At 42.6% G+C, this 20,381-nt stretch overlaps 1 protein-coding gene across 2 annotated transcripts in view; it reads left to right on the plus strand.

The window, feature by feature from the left end:
- The first annotated feature begins 1,160 nt into the window (after positions 1 to 1,160).
- LOC144507966 (hepatocyte growth factor-like) overlaps positions 1,161 to 20,381 on the plus strand; it is a 66,243-nt gene continuing 47,022 nt past the window's right edge. For both annotated transcript variants that reach the window (XM_078235576.1, XM_078235577.1), the window contains exons 1-7: positions 1,161 to 1,255; positions 6,146 to 6,302; positions 11,689 to 11,801; positions 14,460 to 14,574; positions 17,268 to 17,410; positions 18,450 to 18,570; positions 19,678 to 19,796. In XM_078235576.1, coding sequence (XP_078091702.1) covers positions 1,204 to 1,255; positions 6,146 to 6,302; positions 11,689 to 11,801; positions 14,460 to 14,574; positions 17,268 to 17,410; positions 18,450 to 18,570; positions 19,678 to 19,796 — 820 coding nt within the window. In that variant the 5' untranslated portion in view covers positions 1,161 to 1,203. The remainder of the gene's footprint in view (positions 1,256 to 6,145; positions 6,303 to 11,688; positions 11,802 to 14,459; positions 14,575 to 17,267; positions 17,411 to 18,449; positions 18,571 to 19,677; positions 19,797 to 20,381) is intronic.

Genomic DNA, 20,381 nt, shown 5'->3' on the forward strand with positions numbered 1-20,381 from the left:
CTTTCAAGAATTCTAAATCTGGCTCTGACCGCAGTGAGTGTTAGAAATACACTCCACTAATCACAGCAGGGCCATGGGACATCTGCATCGCTGTAATAAAACAGTCAGAAACAGGCTTATCATTCTGGATCAAAATCATTGTAACAAGTTTTAAAATAAATTTCCAGATCTTGCTAATCTGAGTTTCTGGCCAGGGTACTATATACAGGACTCGCAAAGTTTTACAGTGAGTTTGAGTCTCACCGATTGGATGATTTGAGCAGCACCAGATGTACATTGCGCTTGGTCATTCTCCAATTTTCCTTTGCATCTATCTGCTGCAGTGTATCAAGATTATTAAATCGGTTCCTGGAATCAAACCTGATATTGGAATGTTATCGGAATTAACTGAAATCGCAAATACTATTAATGGACATTTAAATAATTAATAATGTAACTAATGTAAAATTACTAGCATCACTGCTTCAGTTCAATATCTGCACCAAGTGGTGGATTATATAAATACCCCATTCAGGGCAACACGATGGCACAGTGGTTAGCACTGCTGCCTCACAGCACCAGGGACCCGGGTTCGATTACTGACTTGGGTCACTGTCTGTGCAGAGTCTGCACGTTCTCCCCGTGTCTGCATGGGTTTCCTCCAGGTGGTCCAGTTTCCTCCCACAGACCAAAAGATATGCTGGTTAGGTGAATTTGCTATGCTAAATTCTCGTTCAGTGCACCTGAACAGGCACTGGAGTGTGCCGACTGGGGGATTTTCACAGTAACTTCAAAGTGAGCCTACTTGTGACATTAATAAATAAACTTAAAAGCACAGGTAACTGGATATTGTTCCTGTACTATTGGTGAGATGCCATACCAATTGCAGCACAGATTGGAAACTGTGCATTTATATTGCTTTGGAGATTTATTCAAACCATTCCTCTAGATTATCAGGGAACCATTCAGAAGTGCAGTAATCTGACTCTGCTATTCACTTCCTAATTTTGTGAGTGAAATATTCCAAACCAGACAGCAGCATCACGATTGGTGGAGGAATGAGTTAAGGGGCGGGGATGTGGCAGGATTGGTTAGCCTCACGCGAGCAGTTTTTTCATTTTTACGGGAAAAGCTTTTTTTTCATTTCTTCCCCCCCCCCCAAACACTGCAGGAGAGGATAAAACCCAGGGAGCAAACATTCACAGCTCACACCCATCACTGACCATGCTGGGGACAATCAGGCTGGTGTTGCTCCTCCCCGCCCTCATCTCTGCAGGTTTGATGCTTTTTGCATTTTGTGTGTCCCAGTGTGGACTGAGAAAGTTGCTGAGAAATAGAAGTGAGCGGATAACTCGGGAAGTTCGAGGACTTGTAAGACAGCGGAGGCAGAACAAGACTGGGCTTTTAGAGACCGGGATGGAATCAGCTGAAGGAGTTAACACTCGTTTAAAGAGCAGACAGCTCCCTGGACAGCCAACAGCCCTGTAGTAATGTTGTTTGGAACGACCTGATCTTTTGACTGGCGAACGGTGGCCGTTATATAAGGGGCTAAAAAAATAACGCCACAATATAATGTTGGACATGGGTTATGTCTCTCCCAGGCACAACAAGAGGCTGGGGTCCAGTTGAGGAATTTCTGAATGAAATGTTGACCCCTCTTTATTCACACCTTTTATAAATCATGGTTTATTGGGGCAGAATTTTGCTCTGAGGTTAAAAAAGAGCACTTTTATGTCTGGATCAGAAAGTCCTGGTGAGCATTTCTGAAAATCTAGAAATTGGAAAGGTAATGGGAATATAATTGCAAAGAACGTTTCCAGTTTAAAATAAACTGTTTACCTTATTTAGCATATCTTTTTTTTTAAAAAGCCATCTGCATGGGGGAGTTACTGTGCAGAACAACCTGGAAATAATTACCATGGCTAATTGAAAGGTTGGCATTTTATTGCAGGGTGCCTGAGGGTGAAAATTAATGTTTAAAAGCAAATTACCCACTGTGCCAGAAGTGTAGTCATGGGATGGGGGTAGAATGATGATTGTTCTGACCCCCTCCATATCTTCTCCTCAACTCTTTACATGGTGTTGTTCCATACCAGCCACCTTTCACCAAACCGCAATCCCTAAAAGTGAAGAAAATCAGGGCATTCAAATTGACCAGAATCCCTTTAACTCTTTTTATCGGCAAGATGTTTTTTTCCTTAATGGAGCACAATTAATTTAATTTAACTTGGAGGCAACTCTGACTATCGGCAATTAAAAGCTGTCTTTCTGTAAACTGTTCTAAATAGACTGTGCGGTTCAAACCAAGACTGAAAAAAACCCCTAGAGTAATAATCTGGTGATTGTTTAACTCTGTGGGGTGACTTGTAAGTCCTTGCTGAGCAGGATTACTGACAGGGGAAACAGTTAAAACTGAATAAAGCCCAAACAAAAAGATGCGAATAACTCCTCCCAGGAAGTAATTTTTAACTTTTGTAACTTTCTCTTTATCACTCATGAGGAGTTTAGCTGTTGATTGGAGGTAAATCCAGGTAACCTCCTAAATTTAGGGGATTTTCACAGTAACTTCATTGCTGTGTTAATGTAAGCCTACTTATGACACTAGTAAGTAAACCTTAAACTTAAATTTAAGTAAACCTTAAATTTATCATTTCCTCATAATCGCCTGCATATCAATTCTAAGTTTTAATATTTGAAGCAGCAGTGACCCACGGCTATCACTTTTTCTCCTTAGTTTCCTGCGTAGAATGTTTGAGTGTGTTAATGAAGCCTAGCTTATTTTGCTGAGATACAGATTTTGCAGCATTGTCTATCGTTACAGCTCGGGTTCAGTTTCTAACAGCCATGGTTTGTCTGCTTGTCCTGCTGAATGCTCGCGTTTGGCCTTGGGGTTCCTGACAGTCTGAAGTACAATCTAAGGATGAAGAGTGTGAGAAAACACAGACCACACACCTCTGATTGGAACTGTGCAACAAATGGGGGGACAGTTCCATTAAAGTCTTAAAGCTTAAATTAATGTTCTAAATTAAAGAGTTGAGGAGAAGATATGGAGGGGGTGGTGTGGGTCGGAGTAATCCTCATTCTATCCCCATTCCATGACTACACTTCTGGCACAGTGGGTAATTTGCTTTTAAACATTAATTTTCACCAAGCGGTAAAATGCCACTGCAATAAAATTAACAGGGGGGCCTGTTTCCTTTACTCACTTTCGTTATTTGCTGATTTAAAAGAAATATTTATTTATATTCAATAGGACTGGCAGACAAAAGCTATTTATGTTTTTCTTGATTATCAGAAACAACTTCATGATGACTGTAAGGTGTTGCGTACTTATGAAGAGCATCTGAGGATTCTGGGTCCGGACGATGTTGTTTAGAAGGATGAGAGGAGATCTCATTGAAACTCACAGAATACTGAAAGGCCTGGGTAGAGTGGACGTGGGGAAGATGTTTCCATTAATAAAAGAAACTAGGATCCAAGGGCATAGTCTCAGAATAAAGGGAAGACCCTTTGGAACTCAGATGAGGAGGAATTTCTTCAGCCAGAGGGTGTTGAATCTATGGAATTCATTGCCACAGAAGCCTGTGGAGACCAGGTCATTGAGTATATTTAAGAGTGAGATAGATAGGTCCTTGATTGGTAAAGGGATCAAAGGTTACGGGGAAAAGGTGGGAGATGTGCAGGTTAGGTTGATTGGCCATGCTAAATTGTCCCTAGCGTCAGGGGGATTAGCAGGGTAAATGTGTGGGGTTACGGGAATAGGGCCTGGGTGGGATGTGGTTGGTACAGACTCGATGGGCCAAATGGGCTTCTTCTGTACTGTAGGGATTCAATGAGAATTAGCTATGATTGAATGGCAGAGCAAACTCGATGGCCCGAGTGGCCTAATTCTGCTCCTATATCTTATGGTCTTCTGGTCATATTTAAATTTGGATCTATGATTTTATCTTGCAGGTAAAAGACAGTAATTTAGTTGCATATTCGGCCCATATTATTAACTGTGGGAGATCAACAGATATACCTTTTAACCAGCACATGAACCCAAAACCTTTGAGTTCAGCATATGAATCCTTCACTGATGGGTTATGTTGTCTCTGTCATATGTGGCGAATCGTGTTGGTCACGTGTGTACCAGAAGAAGCTGTGTTGTAACAAGGCCTGATTCCATTTAAGATATTGATTAATGAAGATGAAGTAGCTACTAAAAGATACTCAACACCTGAAGTTAATTATCTCTTCCAGAGCTAATATATATTGCAGTAATTTGGTGGGAAAATATCTTGGCTGATCCGGGGTTACCTGAGATTGTACATGTATATCATTGCAAGCTGTTGCGTTGATGTTCGTTTATTGGGAAGTTGCCAGAGAGAAGTAATGCAGAACGAAATGTAGTAAACACTTGGTGAAACATGGAAAACGTAGGTCATATATGATCAACCTTCTAGAACGTTTTTGAAGGAACAGCAGACGGAACAGATGAGTAATGGACATGAGAAGAATTGGTTAATATGGATTTTCAAAAAGCATGTGATAAAGTCCTACCTAAAAAATGGAATTAAGGTTAATGTCATCATGTGAATGAAGCAATATTTGAAAGAATAGTGATACAAGGAAACTTCACAAAATGAAAATATTTCCTTTTTAAAAAATTAATTTATGGTATGTGGGCATCGCTGATCCCTAATTGCTCCTTCAACTCAGAGAGAAGTTAAGAATCAACCACATTGCTCTGGATCTGATGTCACATGTAAACCAGACCGGATAAGGACAGCAGATTTCCTTTCCTAAAAGGTATTAATGAAACAGATGGGTTTTTACAACAATCGACAATGGTTTCATGGTCATCATTGCGTAGGATTCGGATCCTGGTCCCCCAGGTCTCTGGATTATGAGTCGAGTGACAATACCACTATACTACTTCCTCCCCTGTCACTGATGGGATCACTGATTCACTACAAAAGTTATCTAGATTTGGGAATTGAGGAAACAATGTTGAACTTGGACTAATGATACCAGATTATGGATATATGGCAACTTGTCATGGCACACTGCAGGAGGGCATGAATAGTGAGCAGGATGGGCAACTAGATGGCAGATGCAGTTCATTATGCAAAAATGCCTCGTTACATTACAGTGGAATAAAGGAAGGAAATATAGCACAAACAGGGAGCATTAGTGTACAGACCAATTAAACTGAAATTCCAATTGTATAAGGCTATAAAAAGGACAACTTATTTCTTGGCTTTGTATCTAGTGCATGGAATATAAAACTAAAGAAGTAATTACATGGCTGAAGAGCCTGTTTCCATGCTGTAAACCTCTATGACTCTGATCGACATATTGTGCATAGTTGTAGGCACCCTGCCATATGAAGAACGTAAACACACAATGGGAAAGATGCAGAGTTACCAGAGATGAGGGATTTGAATTATGAGGAAGGATTTTTGATTGGCAAGGATTAAAGGAAGTGGGCAAAGTTGAGGTTACAATCCGATCAGCCAAGATCTTAACGAATTATGGAGCAAACTCGAGGGGCTGAAAGCCCGCTCCTGCTCGTGGCTCTTGTGTTTTTGTGTGTTCTTGAAAAGCTGGGGGGTTTATCCTGAGTAAAGAAATGTAGTAGATGATCTTATGAGAGTTGTAAAAAGCAATGTTCCGTGAGCCTAATAAATATGCACTAATTCGGACCAAAGATTCATTACACCAGAGGTGAATTATCTACCACCAGCCCTGTTTTTAGTAGGATAGCTGCTTGAAGAAAAGGATTATGACAGGGTATTCGGAATAAACAGAACCATGGGATTAGACTAGATGACTGATTGTGATGGAGTTGAGGGGTCCAGCACAGATTTGATGGGCTGATTGTAACACACTCGGATTCTACACCTATGCATAAAAATTTAAGCCTGTTAGCAGTACAAATGGAAATCCATTTTATTTTACTTTGAGTTATATACTGAATGTACTTGTTCAAGTTGATCAGATTTTTGAGTAGTACCTGTCCTATAGAGACCCTGTTAGTATCCAGTTAGCTTCGTTGCAGTGTTAATGTAAGCCTACTTGTGACACTAATAAAAAAAGAAGTTATGCTATTTGGTATAAATTATGGAAACCTTACTTTCAATTAATTCAACATTTATAGGTTTCTCCTTTCTTTTCTCATCAGTTGATTCAATGGTGGCAAGAAAAAATCCCATTCATGATTTTTTGAAAACCCCTGGACATAAGTTGAGCGAAAGATCCCTGCCACGAAGGTCTAAACAAATGGACACCATTGAACAATGTGCAAGGCGATGTATGAAATACAAAGGATTTGTTTGCAGGTAAATAAGCATTGAAGATTGTAAGGTCATTAATATGATCTCATTTGGTACCCAACCAGTTGGGAGCACTATGGGACTGGGACTGTGATGTTGGATGTCAGTGTAGGCTTGCTATTTGTCTTAATAATTACTGCTATATCCACCTTTACCCTCTCCACAATCTCTCCTTTCAACTGCACCAGAAACATTATGCAGTCTTTTGGGTCTGTAGGCTGGGGAAAAGTGAAGGGTGATCTACAATTAGAACAGTCATCGAGTAGCAAGAGTTTGCTTTCTTTTTCTGCAGAAGCTAAAATGGCACCTGGTGACTCATAGGATCATTGAATCCCTACAGTGCAGAAGGAGGCCATTTGGCCCATCGAATCTGCACTTAATCTGTGACAGACTATTTTACTCAGGCCGCCTCCCCCGTCTTATCCCCCTAACTTAACACATTTATCTTGGCTAATTGATTTAACCTGCACAATTTGGGAAACAAAGGGACAATTTTTTTTTACTGGGGCCAATCCACCTAACCTGCACATCTTTGGACTGTGGGAGGAAACCGGAGCACCTGAATGAAACCCACGCAGGCACGGGGAGAATGTGCAAACTCGAGCTCTGTTTGGATTGACATCGGAACTGGCATCTGATTCACTGGGTGGCAACAACTCATTATCTGCTCCTGTCTGCGGAAATCTTTTAAAGGATGTTTATGGAGTTTGTGTGACATTTTTCAATTATACTCTGACTGTTTTGTAGTGGTAATGTACTGTAGTGATGAAGATGAAAATTGCGACAGTGGTATGGACATACTGTAATGAAATGTCCTTTTTGTAGTGTAAGTTTTTTCCCAACATTGCAGCTTAATTTGGCAGTTTTCTAATGTGCTAATTTAAAGAAAATCTAGTCCAAAGTAATTGATAACTTCCTGATGATCCACCATAATCAAGTTGTAGAATGTGTCAAAAAATGCCCTGCTTGGGTAAGCTTATTTTTCTGAATACGTTTGCTACAGGGCAGAAGGGAAATGAATTGGGAAAAGCATTTGACCTATCAAACTGGCCTGAATTTTCACAGAGATGGAAGGTGTCTCTGACTTGAACAAAATGGGGCCAGGGTCCTGATTCTGAAAACCCCGCCTCTGAACCCACCACCCACTGTTTTGGCCTGGGCAGGGGGGATGGTTAAAATGGGGACCGACTGCAGTTTGTACATTGCACAATGAGTCACGGGAGCAGCTGCCTTCAAACAGATGCAATTTTTGTACTGGGATGTGCAAAACATGACTTGTGGACTTCAGACATTTGGAGTGTAAAGCTGCTAAAGTCATTTGGAGAGAGGTCTTTTAGCTACATCTCGGGACCCCCTTGGGAGAGAAAAGGTGGCCTTTGGGATGGTTAAAATTTGACATGAATGTGTTTAAAAGGTGGATAAACTTAATTGGAACACTCTCTTTAAATACAAAAAACAGCCTGCTGTGACAACTTGGCAATTTCACTAGCTATCAATTGATATACACTTCAGGGTTATCATTATAGGATTAGTGCTGCTTGACTGATTCCACAAACTTTCATTCTCATACTGGAGGTTTTATCAAAGAAAATGTTTGCTTTTTTGAAAAAGATAGTGAAGCCATCACTAGGCATTTAGAACATTGTTTCATCTCAGCACGGTTGTGAGGACTGGCCATGGTGAATATGGGTGAATTGGCATGGAAAATATGAGGGAAAAGGGTGTGTGGATAGGGGTTCATGAGTTGGCATATAGGCTCCAAAGGGCCAAAAAGATGAGGGGATTCATGGGTTGGCATGAGTTGGCATGGCCATTATAAAGTGCTAGGGGAGGGTGGGTAGAGGGGGCTTCAGTTGGCATGAATGTTCATGGATGGGGAGTAAGAAGTGTGTGAAAGTTGAGAGCTGGAGAGGTTTTTTTTTAAACAGCTGGAGTGAAGTCCCAGATTATTGAGGTGGGCTTTTCACAGCGAAAGCATTGAAGATTGTGCATCATAATTAGGTGCACTGATACCAAGCTGTTCCAGTATGGCTCCGATACTGGCTTCTACTCAGTAATGTTGGAGTGCCTCTCGGTGAAAGTGGGAGATTGCCGAAATAGATTCGGGAGAAGTGCTGCTCAGGCTAGCTTGTTGTGCTGCTCAGGCTAGCTTGTTGAAACTGGGGGTAAGTGAATTCACAGCCCATTCTACATCCTGACCAATTTTATTTTCCGTGGATCAGAAGCAAAAATAATCTGGGAAACCAAATTCCAGTTTGAGGAACTATGGCAGTATTGCATTAGATTTCTAAACGTTATGGAAAGTATTGCCTCCTACTGCAGTATTTTTAGTCATGTGCATTAGAGTAAAGTGGTTCTTTGGGATAGGCAGTAAGTGCTGGTCCACATCCTGGAATAATGAATAAAGTACATTTTTAAAGTATCATTTTGAATTATGAACAACCTGGAAAAAGATCTCCAGTATAATTAGGGTTGAAAAGAATAGGAAACTAAATCAAAAAGTAACAATTCAATTGTACCTCGCTTGGCCATTGTTCAACCACTGGATATCTCCTTGTGTTTGGTGAAAGCATTGAGATGATGGAATGTGGTTTGAGTAGCTCTCTAATACCTCTCCCATTTAGTCCTTATTCATGTGTTGAGTGCAGACAGTGAATGATGCCAGACTGGCTCCTTTTGAAATTGCATCAGATCCAGACCCGTTCCTCTCTTCATACAACCTGATCCGGCAAACGATAGAGGATAGCAGTATGGAGCAAGGATTTCATTGTTGTGCCTCAAGTATTACCATGGCTAAAATCAGCTGCTCCAGCACAAACTCTGAACTAAACCTGTTATTTTGTGGCCTGTGTTACTTAGTACTGCAATAGGCATTGCCCCTACTCATGTACCATTTTGTAAGATACGTTTAGCCTCAAAAAAGCTTCTGTTTGCAAAAGAATGGAAGTCCTTCAGGAGCTCATGATTTTTCCAGATCCTGAAATAGAGTGAGTTTGGATGTGAAAAAACCTGCAGTCAGCCTTGATTTCAATAGAGTAAGGAGTATATAGGTTTTACACTTGGAGTTTATAAGGATATTATTAATGAGATAAATAGGCTTGCTGTCAGGCGAAGAGGGATTCCATACATTGTTCGACTACAGCGATATATTTATCAACTACAGCTCAGCCTTCAACACCATTATTCCTGTGAAACTCATCCCCAAACTCCGCGGCATGGAGCTCAGCCCCTCCCTCTGTGACTGGATCCTGAACTTCCTAACCCACAGACCGCAACCAGTAAACATAGGCAACAACACCTCCTCCACGATCATCCTCAACACCACTGCCCCACAAAGTTGTGTCCTCAGCCCCTTACTATATTCCTTATGCACCTATGACTGTGTGGCCAAATTCCCCTCCAACTGGGATTTTCAAATTTGCTGATGACACCAGCGTTGTGGTTCGGATCTCAAACAATGACGAGATGGAGTACTGGAATGAGATAGAGAATCTGGTGAACTGGTATGACAACAATAATCTGTCCGTCAATGTCAACAAAATGAAGGAGATAGCCATCGACTTCAGGAAGTGTAGTGGAGGACATGCCCCTGTCTACATCAATGGCGACGAAGTAGAAATGGTCGAGAGCTTCAGGTTTTAGGTGTTCAGATCATCAACAGGCCCTTGTGCCTCTATGCGGACATTATAGTTAAGAAAGTCCACCAATGCTTCTACTTCCTCAGAAGACTCAGGAAATTTGGCATGACTCTCATCAACTTTTACAGATGCACCATAGAAAGCATTCTTTCTAGTTGTATCACAGTTTGGTATGGCTCCTGCTCTGTCCAAGACTGCAATAAACTGCAAAGGTTTGTGAATGTAGCTCAGCCCATCCTCTCAAACCAGCCTCCCATCCATTGACTCTGTCTACACTTCCCGCTGCCTCGGAAAAGCAGCCAGCATAATTAAGGACCCCACGCGCCCCGGACATTCTCTTTTCCACCTTCTTCCATCGGGAGAAAGATACAAAGGTCTGAGAACACATACCAACCGACCCAAGACCAGCTTCTTCCCTGCTGCTGTCAGACTTTTGAATGGACCTACCTCCTATTAAGTTGATCTTTCTCTACACCCTAGCAATGACTGTAACACTACGTTCTGCACGCGCAAGAAACATTATTTTTCACGGTATACTAATACACGTAACAATATTAAATCAAATCAAACAATGGGAAGAGCAAGTGACCTGCAGTTGTTTAATTACTACAGGTTTCTGCTTTGAGTGGAGTTGTCGATTCCATTGCATTTGTGATTTTATATCTCAAACTAATTGCTTATTGCTGAATGTAAAGTTTTCTGTTAACCAGCAGAATTGGACACCATTTTTAAATATATATATTTTAATTACTTTAAAATATGTACCTTTGGGATGGTTGAAATTGGTAACTTGGTAAATAGGGAGAAGTTTGGCTGTTCACGCCGGTGGGATTCTCCAGTCCCGCTGGCAGCACACCCTTCCTGCAGGTTTCACAGCAGTGTGGGTGACATCAATGGAAAATCTCATTGACAGTGACGGGATCAGAAAATCCCACCGCTAGTAAACAGCGCGCTACCTCCCATCACTGAGAAATACGCGGATGGAACGCCGGAGAATTAATACATCTCAAAATGCGTTGATATAAGTATTTCTAATCGCATGATCAATCCTCTCCCTGTAAGCAACCCATTTTTGAATGACAAAACGTTTTTACAAGTACACAGGACCATTTGCAAGTTCTGTCGCACAGTAGTTAATTTTTTAATAGATTTACAAAAAGGTGCATTCAAAATATTTTGATTGTGCCGACTGGAGTCCTTGGAGTCAATGGAGCCTTGACAGCACACAGGAGGCCATTTGGCCCATTGAGATCATGCTGGCTCTCTTTAGAACCATCCAACCATCCAAAAAATCTAGCTTCATATTTAAAGCACCTTGAAGATCTGCAAATTACAATTTAATGCAAACTCCCAACGGTGGTTTGATTCATCCTGGGGGTACAGTCAACTTTGAGTGGAGCCTGAACAGAGCAGGATTTTTTTAAGAAGTAAATGATTGTAGAAACTCGATTTAAGGTGAACGACAGTTGTGTTTAAAATTCTGTGATTGCGCAGGTTATGCTGATTTCAGATAAATTGTACCAAAGAAGGCAAGTGTGACTAAATGGAAACTTTAGCCTAAGATTTTTCTGACTGTGTGTTTGTGCTGAATGTTTTTAGGAGTGATGCATTGTTTCATTGAGCAATAAAACGTAGGAGCAAGGATTGCTTAACTTATTGCCAATGTTGCTCAAATCTACAAATGAAACTCATTATTGTCTAGTTCAGATCTAGCCAAAGATCCAGCCTAACTTGATGCTGTTTTTTCTTTCCAGGGCCTTTTATTTTGCTAAGAGTGAGAAGCGATGCTCTTGGCTGTCATTCAACAGCAAAACCAAAGGGGTGAAAGCGAGGCCACAAAGTGGAGTTGATCTTTATGAGAGAAAAGGTAATGAATACACTTGAACAACAAATAGCATTGTTGAAGAGAAGACGAAAGGTGACTAGAATTTCCCCCTCCTGAGGCGCTGCCTTGTTTACAGGAACCTCAATGTGTGAATCTCTAACTTTCCAGGATCCTCTGGGTTATCCCAGCAATTCGCAGAACTGGGGGAAGAAAAACCCTTTAACCTTATTGTTTGTTGATCGGGCTTTCCACTTGGGAACCATTTTCAAGCAACAGTTTGTAACCTAATGGCTTAAGGTGGATTGAAGGCCACCATGTTTCGGTTTTCAGCTGTCTGAGCTTTGAATTTCTGCTATTGTCATTCAATCTGCCGGAATGCTCAGTAATGGGATTTGGATAGGCCCAGTCAAAGTGTTTAAAGTTTATTTATTTGTGTCACAAATAGGCTTACATTAACACTGCAATGAAGTTACTGTGAAAATACCCTAGTCGCCACACTCCAGCACCTGTTCGGGTACACTAAGGGACAATTTAGCATGGCCTATGTACCTAACCACCATGTCTTTTGGACTATGGGAGGAAACCCATGCAGACACGGGGAGAACGTGCAGACTCCACACAGACAGTGACCCAAGCTGGGAATCGAATCCAGGTCCCTGGTGCTGTGAGGCAGCAGTGCTAACTGCAATGCTCAGAGTGGTTCAGAGTGATTCACTCTGGTAAGCAGGGGCTGGGGCCTATTCCCATCCAAGAGGCTGGCAGCATAGCACTGGAGTGGGCCGCTGCGCATGCGCCGATCTGTCGGAGCGGAGATCAGCGAATACACAGTGGCTCCCCATTGCTGGATTCCGATCACTGGCCTTCCTGATTGCTGACCCTCTAACCTCCGCCCACCCCCTAATTGCTGGCCTCCCAAACCCCACTGGCCCAGCCCCAATGGTCCCTCCCCTTTCCAAACCCGATGGCCACCCCTGATAGCCCTCCCTCCCTTTCTCTCCCACCGATCCTTGCAGAGTGACAGCACGTCCCCTTGCCAATAGGCCCCACCCCCTTGGCACTGCCCGATGCTCAGTGGGTAGTGCCAGGTTGCACCTTGTGCAGTGCCAGAGTGCCAGGCTGGCACTGCCCAAGGGGCACCCCTAACTTCCCAGGGGTGCCTCAATGCCTCTGTTCCGGGTTGGGCACCTGCTCCCCGTTAGTGGGAACCACTACCAGCCGGGCGGGGGGATGGGGGGGGACGCGGGAGAGACACTAGCCGGCCCGGGGAACATCATCCAAGGCCCACTAATCATATGGAAATGTCAATTTCCAGGACATTTCCATATGATAATCAGCTCCACACCAATTTCTGGCGTGGAGCTGATGATGCTGAAGAACCTATCTTGGCAGATGTGCGGAGGCCATGGTGCCCAGTGTGAATCCCACAAAACGGCCGCCACTGATGTCTCCCGGACTGGGCTGGGAGACTCGCCCCCAGCAAGTCTGAAAGGCCCAGGTGACCTCCGAGGCCCTTTTGCTCCCTTTCCAAGGCTGGTGGAGCAGGGGCAAGAATTCACAGTGAAACCCAAAACCTCAGCATAAACAAACAAGGAAACACAAGGTCGAGGTGTGAGTCCAAAGCAATGCAGCATCCTGACCTGTTTCATTCCTGCTAAAGTGGTGATGGTGTTACCTGAGCTGCACATGAGGAAGGTGGCCTGTTAAACCAGCCCACAGCACCATCCTTGTACATGAATGTTGCCTTATGCCAGTTTTCAGGTCACTCCAGTTCCACAATTGCCAGCCCAATGTTATCTGGTGGCTGGTGTCCTAGCAACAGATTGCAACATTTTGCATTTAGCTAATGGTAGACCCTGCAAAGATGCTCATTGTCAGGTAACCAAAAGAGTGAATGCTGGAAAATCTCAGCAGGTCTGGCAGCATCTATAAGGCAGGCTTCTGTCAGCATCTGTCCAGATGCTGCCAGACCTGAGATTTTCCAGTATTTTCTCTTTTGGTTTCGGATTCCAGCATCTGCAGTAATTTGCTTTTATTCATTGTCCAGCTGGGCCAACACGTATATTGAGATATTGGCTGCAGCGCCGCTCATCACCCCGGCATGTCTGCTTTTAATTACTCCCCAGCGAAAAGTGCAGCAGGAAAAACCCATGTGCTCTTTAAACCAGCCAGTGACACAGGGATAACCTCAGAATCCTACAGACTTAACATCCTGTATTTCCAATGATGGGCGGCATGCTCCCCATGCCAAACGTCCCAAGGCCAACTGCACTCACCTCAAGGAAGTTGGCCATAAAGAGAGGTGGCTGAGGGAGGTGGAAGATGGAGGTGGGGGGAGTGGAAGTGCAAGTGCATGGTGGGGGGGGTGGGCGGGATGGAGGGTGCGGGGTCGGTATGGAGATGTGAGGGGGATGGTGGGGTGGGGGGATGGCAGGGGGAGGAGGTGGGGGGTTCCTGCTGGATGAAATCCCTGCTTATTTCTATGAATTGTTGCATCCTAAAGAGTTCGGAAAACAAAATTGGAAAGCTATTTGCTGGAATTTTCCCGCCTTGCCTGCCCGAGGCTCGCAAGACCGCACCCGGAGAATGCCGTTCTGCGAGCCTTGGAGGTGGGCAAGGCGGTAAAATCCTGGCCATCGTGTCACTGAAAATCTTTTAATGGACAAGGATGTAATCTTAATAAAATCATCTCATTTTCTGCAGACTACATCCGCGAATGTATTATCGGGAATGGTAAGAACTATCGGGGGACAAAGTCAGTGACAGAAACTGGTCAGACTTGTCAACAGTGGAACTCGACTATCCCACACGACCATCGGTAAGGTTGAAACTATTCTTGCTTTTGATGATGATATTGATTTATCCCCTCCAAACGCGCCAGTCTGTTTAGTGTAAAGATCAGAGTGCAAGCTCAGTTGTTTGGCCATCCCAAAGTAGCTTTATTGTCTGAATCCAAAGCCAACCAGGTTTTGCTAGGCTGCTGGAATTGAGAATATGATGGAAAGAGTTCAAACTGAGGAGTTTACTATGTCCCTCAAATTGCCCATTTTTCTTAATATTTACAGATTTTTAAACCTCAGTACAATTGGACCATTACAGGACTGCATCAAAAATAAATATAAAAATAAAGACTTGATTACCTGTAAAGTCTGACACTCCAACCATTCTTCACATTCCAATCTGTAATTATCTTGCAATTGTGTCTTTGCCTATATATGTCGTGTTTGAGAACCTACCTCTCCACTCGCCTGATGAAGGAGCAGCACTTCAAATGCTCGTGATTCCAAATAAACCTGTTGGACTTTAACCTGGTGTTGTGGGATTTCTTACTGTGCCCACCCCAGTCCAACGCCGGCATCTCTACATCATAAAAATAATTGACTAGGTAATAAGATTGCCAAGTGCCAAAACGAAAATAGTTTTTCGATGTTGTGCTGCAAGATGTTGTGCCCTGGCAGCATGGTAGCACAGTGGTTAGCACTGCTGCCTCACAGTGCTAGGGATCCAGGTTCAATTCCTTGGGTGACTGTTTGTGAGGAGTTGAACGTTCTCCCCGTGTCTGCGTGGGTTTTCTCCGGGTGCTCCGGTTTCCTCCCACAGTCCAAAGATGCGCAGCTTAGGTGGATTGGCCATGCTAAATTACCCCTTAGTGTTCCAAGAATGTAGGGGAATTAGCAGGGTAAATGTGTGGGGTGACAGTGATAGGGTGGTGGAGTGGGCTTGGGTGAGATGCTCTGTCAGATAGTTGGTGCAGACTCACTGGGCTGAATGGCCTCTTCTGCACTGTAGAAATTCTATGAAAACTATGCATTGTGTTTGGAAAATTCGACTCTACGGTTGCGATTTTCAGGTGTCGGTAAACCTCTTGAGAAACAAAACACATTTTCCACAAGTCCTTAATCAACTATGTCAATAATTCTTTATAAATGATACTTGCCTGGATACAGGTGAGGCAATCCTTTGGCATATAATTCATCTGCAAAATATATTTGAATCACTCATGGAGGAATGTACTCATAAAAACCTTACAGATAACTTGCCTTTGTCCATGGATTTTTCTGAGGAAACGTAAATAACATACAAGCAAACGTCTTGTTACTGCCATAGACTCTCATCTCACTCATCTGAATGAGGCATCATTACATTACATGACCTGACCACTACGTGTAGGAAAACACCTTTAAATCTATTTTAGCAACCTTCAGCAATAGGGTCAGAATGTGCAAGTCACACTTTTCTCCATTAAAAGCACCATGATTTGTAACTGACATTTTATTAATAATAGTTATTTGCTTCAAAAAGTTATATGGAGAAAGAAGCTTTATAAGTTCCACCAGAACAGTTCCGCATTTTCTTTTTGCCATGTTCAGTTCTTTCTCTTTGAATGAATCCACTTTAAAATCTAGAATTGCGAGTCAACTTGTTTTCAATGAAATTGTTGTCAGTGTAGTTAGCTGCTTTTCCCTCGCAACATATTGGATTCTGAAGAGTTAGATTTTACCCCTCCACTTTAAACCATCCTCACTCCTTCACTTTCATAATCAGGTTCAGTTGAAGGGGATTTCTGTTGCCCTCTGCCCCCTTGGTAACTGTTAAGCTACCACATCTGAATAGTACCTTCTATTTTACATTTCAAAAAGATGATGGCCAGAACTCTACCATCTCGCCCGCCATGGAATTGGCGCAGGCAAGGGTCTGACAATGAAAATCTCTGTCAACCTTGGACAGGAATTTCCGGTCTCGCCCAAGCGAGGCCATAAAATCCTGCCTGATAGGTTAAAACCATACATTGGTTTCTGTAAACCTTAATGTTCTCCCAAAAAAGCTGAACGATGTCTATTATACAACCCTGAAAAAACAAGTATGCAGTGATGATAAGACTTGTCAAGTGATTTAGTGTCTTGAACTTTCGTAAGCAAACATGAAGCACTTCCACAAATATATCTTAATAACTGAAAACCCAAAAAAAGTAGGTCAACACAAATTTTCTTTTTGAGAAATGTTTTTTTACTCCCATTTATTAATTTAAGGAATCTCCCGTTGCGAGATATTATTTTATGTATCAAGTGTTGGCATCAATCCTCCTTGGGTGACATGGGTCAAATGCAGGTTGAAGCCCACCAATAAATCTTAACTTCCACCTCTGAAGAATGTGAATATGCTTGGGAAGCTTTTTTTAATTTGCAGCAGCCATTCTTTTGACAACTTTGAATGGGAAGTTGCTGAGTTTAATGCTGTTGGGGCATAATAGTATATTTCTGTGCTGTAAACACCATTCATGGAATTGCATCGAAACTGCTAAAATTAATTTAAGCTTTTGAACTCTTTATGGTGAGCGTTGCAATTTACCCCATCAGCCTGAACTAGATAGTTCCCAGAGGTAGTATGGGAGACGGATCAAATCCAGATGATTCTTATTCTAGCTGATTAGACATCTTGAAATTTTACCTTTTGACAGAATCCAGGTTGCACATGTCTTCAACCTGAATCAATGTTTGTCTTCTTGATTAGATTTTTGCCTTCAAGACATCGTAACAAAAATCTGCAAGACAACTACTGCAGGAATCCAGAGGGTGAGGAAGGAGGTCCATGGTGCTTTACGATGAACCCAGGAACTCGGCTGGAGAGCTGTGCTATTCCACAGTGTTCAGAAGGTGACAAGTTCCCTTTCAGACTTACAAAGACTCTTGTTTGCAAAATGTCTAAATGTAATTTGCAATCTTGGAACCATAAGGTGAAGGATCAGTTTGAGAAGTATTTTTTAGATGTCTGTTAGATTCAGATGATGTGGATCAGTGATGGGATGAAATAGAACAAAGGAAAATATAGCACAGGATCCAAGCCCGTGCCGATCATAGAATCCTACAGTGCGGAAGGAGGCCATTTGGCCCATCGAGTCTGTGCCTACCACAATCCCACCCAGGACCTGTTCCCATAACCCCATGCATTTATCCTAGATAGTCTCCCTGACACTAAGAGGAAATTTAGCATGGCCAATCCACCTAACCCGCATATCTTTGACTGTAGGAGGAAACCCACGCAGACACAGAGAGAACGTGCAAACTCCACACAGACAGCGACCCAAGCCGGGAATCGAACCCAGGTCCCTGGTGCTGTGAGGCAGCAGTGCTAACCATTGTGCCACTGTGCCGCCCTAATCATGATGCCTGAACTAAACTTTAAAAAAAAAACGTCTGTCCTTACTTGGTCCATATCCCTCTATCCCGTCCCTATTCATGTACCCATCCAGATGCCCCTTGAATGTTGCCTGCTTCTTCGACCTCCTCTGGCAGCACGTTCCAGGCACCCACCACTCTCTGTGTGAAAAACTTGTCCAGCACATCTCCCTTAAGCTTTCCCCCTCTTACCTTGAACCTGTGCCCCCTTGTAATCGACACTTCCAGTCTGGGAAAAAGCCTCTGACTATCCACCCTCATAATTTTGTACACCTCTATCAGGTCTCCCCTCAGTCTCTGCCTTTCCAGTGAAAACAATCCTAGTTTATTCAACCTCAACTCATAGCCAACACCCTCGAGACCAGGCAACATCCTGATGAACCTCCTTTGTCAATCTGCAGTTCATTGTTTGTTCTGATTCATCCCCCCACCCACTTCAAAAGAAAAGTGTGCAGTTTTTTTTGATTTTAAGAAACCTTTGACCAAAAGCGTTCTTTTTCCCTGCTTTAAAATGTAGTTGAGTGCATGACATGTAATGGAGAAACTTACAGAGGACCCTTGGACCACACTGAGTCGGGGAAGGAATGTCAACGCTGGGACCTTCAAATGCCACATAATCACAGATTCAATCCTGAACGGTGAGAAGAGTTAAAATGCAGGAGGGTTAATTTGAGATGTACCTGCAAAGTTTCAACATCCAAACCTGTTTTGAATAACTTTAGTGAATTAGACATAGTGTTGTCAAAAGCGCTCGATATTGGCTCGAAGAATTGAGCCATGAGTTCAAATGAACATGAAAATAATAAATACGTCAGTGTGTTTAACTTGAATTCAATGCAAGGGCCAACATGGAATGACTGTGACCCTTGTAACTGTAGAACCACACACATAGCTGCCCTTAATTTGCCACAAAGTGAAACCTAATTGGCAATCTTGCTCAAAGTGCCACAAGGAGCAATTGATGAAGGCAATAGAAATATTAGACTGAAGAGCAAGCTGATGTTCAGAAGTTCTAGAGTCATGCAGTCATAGAGGTTTATAGCATGGAAACAGGCCCTTCGGCCCTACTTGTCCATGCTGCCCTTTTTTTAACCACTAAGCTAGTCCCAATTACCTGCGTTTGACCCCTATCCCTCTATATCCATCTTACCCATGTAACTGTCTAAATGCTTTTTAAAAGACAAGCTTGTACCCATCTCTTCTATTACCTCTGGCAGCTTGTTCCAGACACTCACCACCCTCTGTGTGGAAAAAATTGCCCCTCTGGACCCTTTTGTATCTCTCCCCTCTCACCTTAAACCTTTGCCCTCTAGTTTTAGACTCCCCTACCTTTGGGAAAAGATATTGACTATGTAGCTGATCTGTGCCCCTCATTATTTTATAGACCTCTATAAGATCACCCTTAAGGCTCCTACACTCTTACGTACTAAGTCACACACTAAAGCAGAAGCGGTCGGTGCTACAGATGAGAGAACCAGTTACATGGACTAGTTGCCTGAATTGGGCTGCATTGCATTTGCTGGCATTAATATTTTCCACACACACAACCGCACATCGCCTGATGTGTTGTTTGTTAGCTTTGTGTAGCACACACCATTATATTCCATGAACTGTGTGGAACTTTGTGGATGCTTTTGGACATTTCTCCAAAGAGTTATTTGATTATTTTGGCTTAAGCATGACATTGAAACTACTTAACACTTGAGCAAAATGAGCGAATGCAATCCTTGTGATTTAATTTTCAGATTTCCGGATAAGGGACTGGATGATAATTACTGCCGTAATCCTAATGGACGCACCAAGCCTTGGTGTTATACACTTGATCCTCACACCCCTTGGGAATATTGTGCCATTAAAGAATGTGGTGAGTAAATACTTACTTTTTCATAGTTTAAGTTAAAATAAATACAGGGACTTTCCACATCAGCGACAAACTAAACTGAATCTTCGGGTCATTACTAATGTCTTCTTGAGTTAAAACATGCAGTTAGTCCTAAAATCCAGAACAATGATTCATATTTTCCTTTATGCAGAGCCACTAGTTGGGAAAAACCTTACTGACCACTGCAGAACCTCATATGTTGGATTGTTAGCATTTGATGACAAGAGCAATAATCTCTTCAGTGATATGTAGTGTGACTAATATGTGTTATTTGTAAGATCTCTCTTCCCTGCTCAGATTGTGAGCTGACCGAATCTGCAGCTGAATGATTCAGTAGCTGGTGTTTGGAATTCAGCTTGTTGGTCCCAATAGGTTTCAAAAGCAGGAAGCATCTCTGGGCTTCACAACTTGCTTTATGAATGCATTTCCTGAAACACTGAATTAATGCAAAAGATTGCTTCAGAATGTTTACTTAATGAAACTTGCGTCATCCTTAATTTTTGGGAGACGTCTTTGGAACCAGGGAACTTTGTGATCCTGCATTATTGCCACTTTAATATAATATGA

The sequence above is a fragment of the Mustelus asterias genome, chromosome 19, assembly GCF_964213995.1.
Source record: "Mustelus asterias chromosome 19, sMusAst1.hap1.1, whole genome shotgun sequence".
Taxonomy (NCBI): domain Eukaryota; kingdom Metazoa; phylum Chordata; class Chondrichthyes; order Carcharhiniformes; family Triakidae; genus Mustelus; species Mustelus asterias.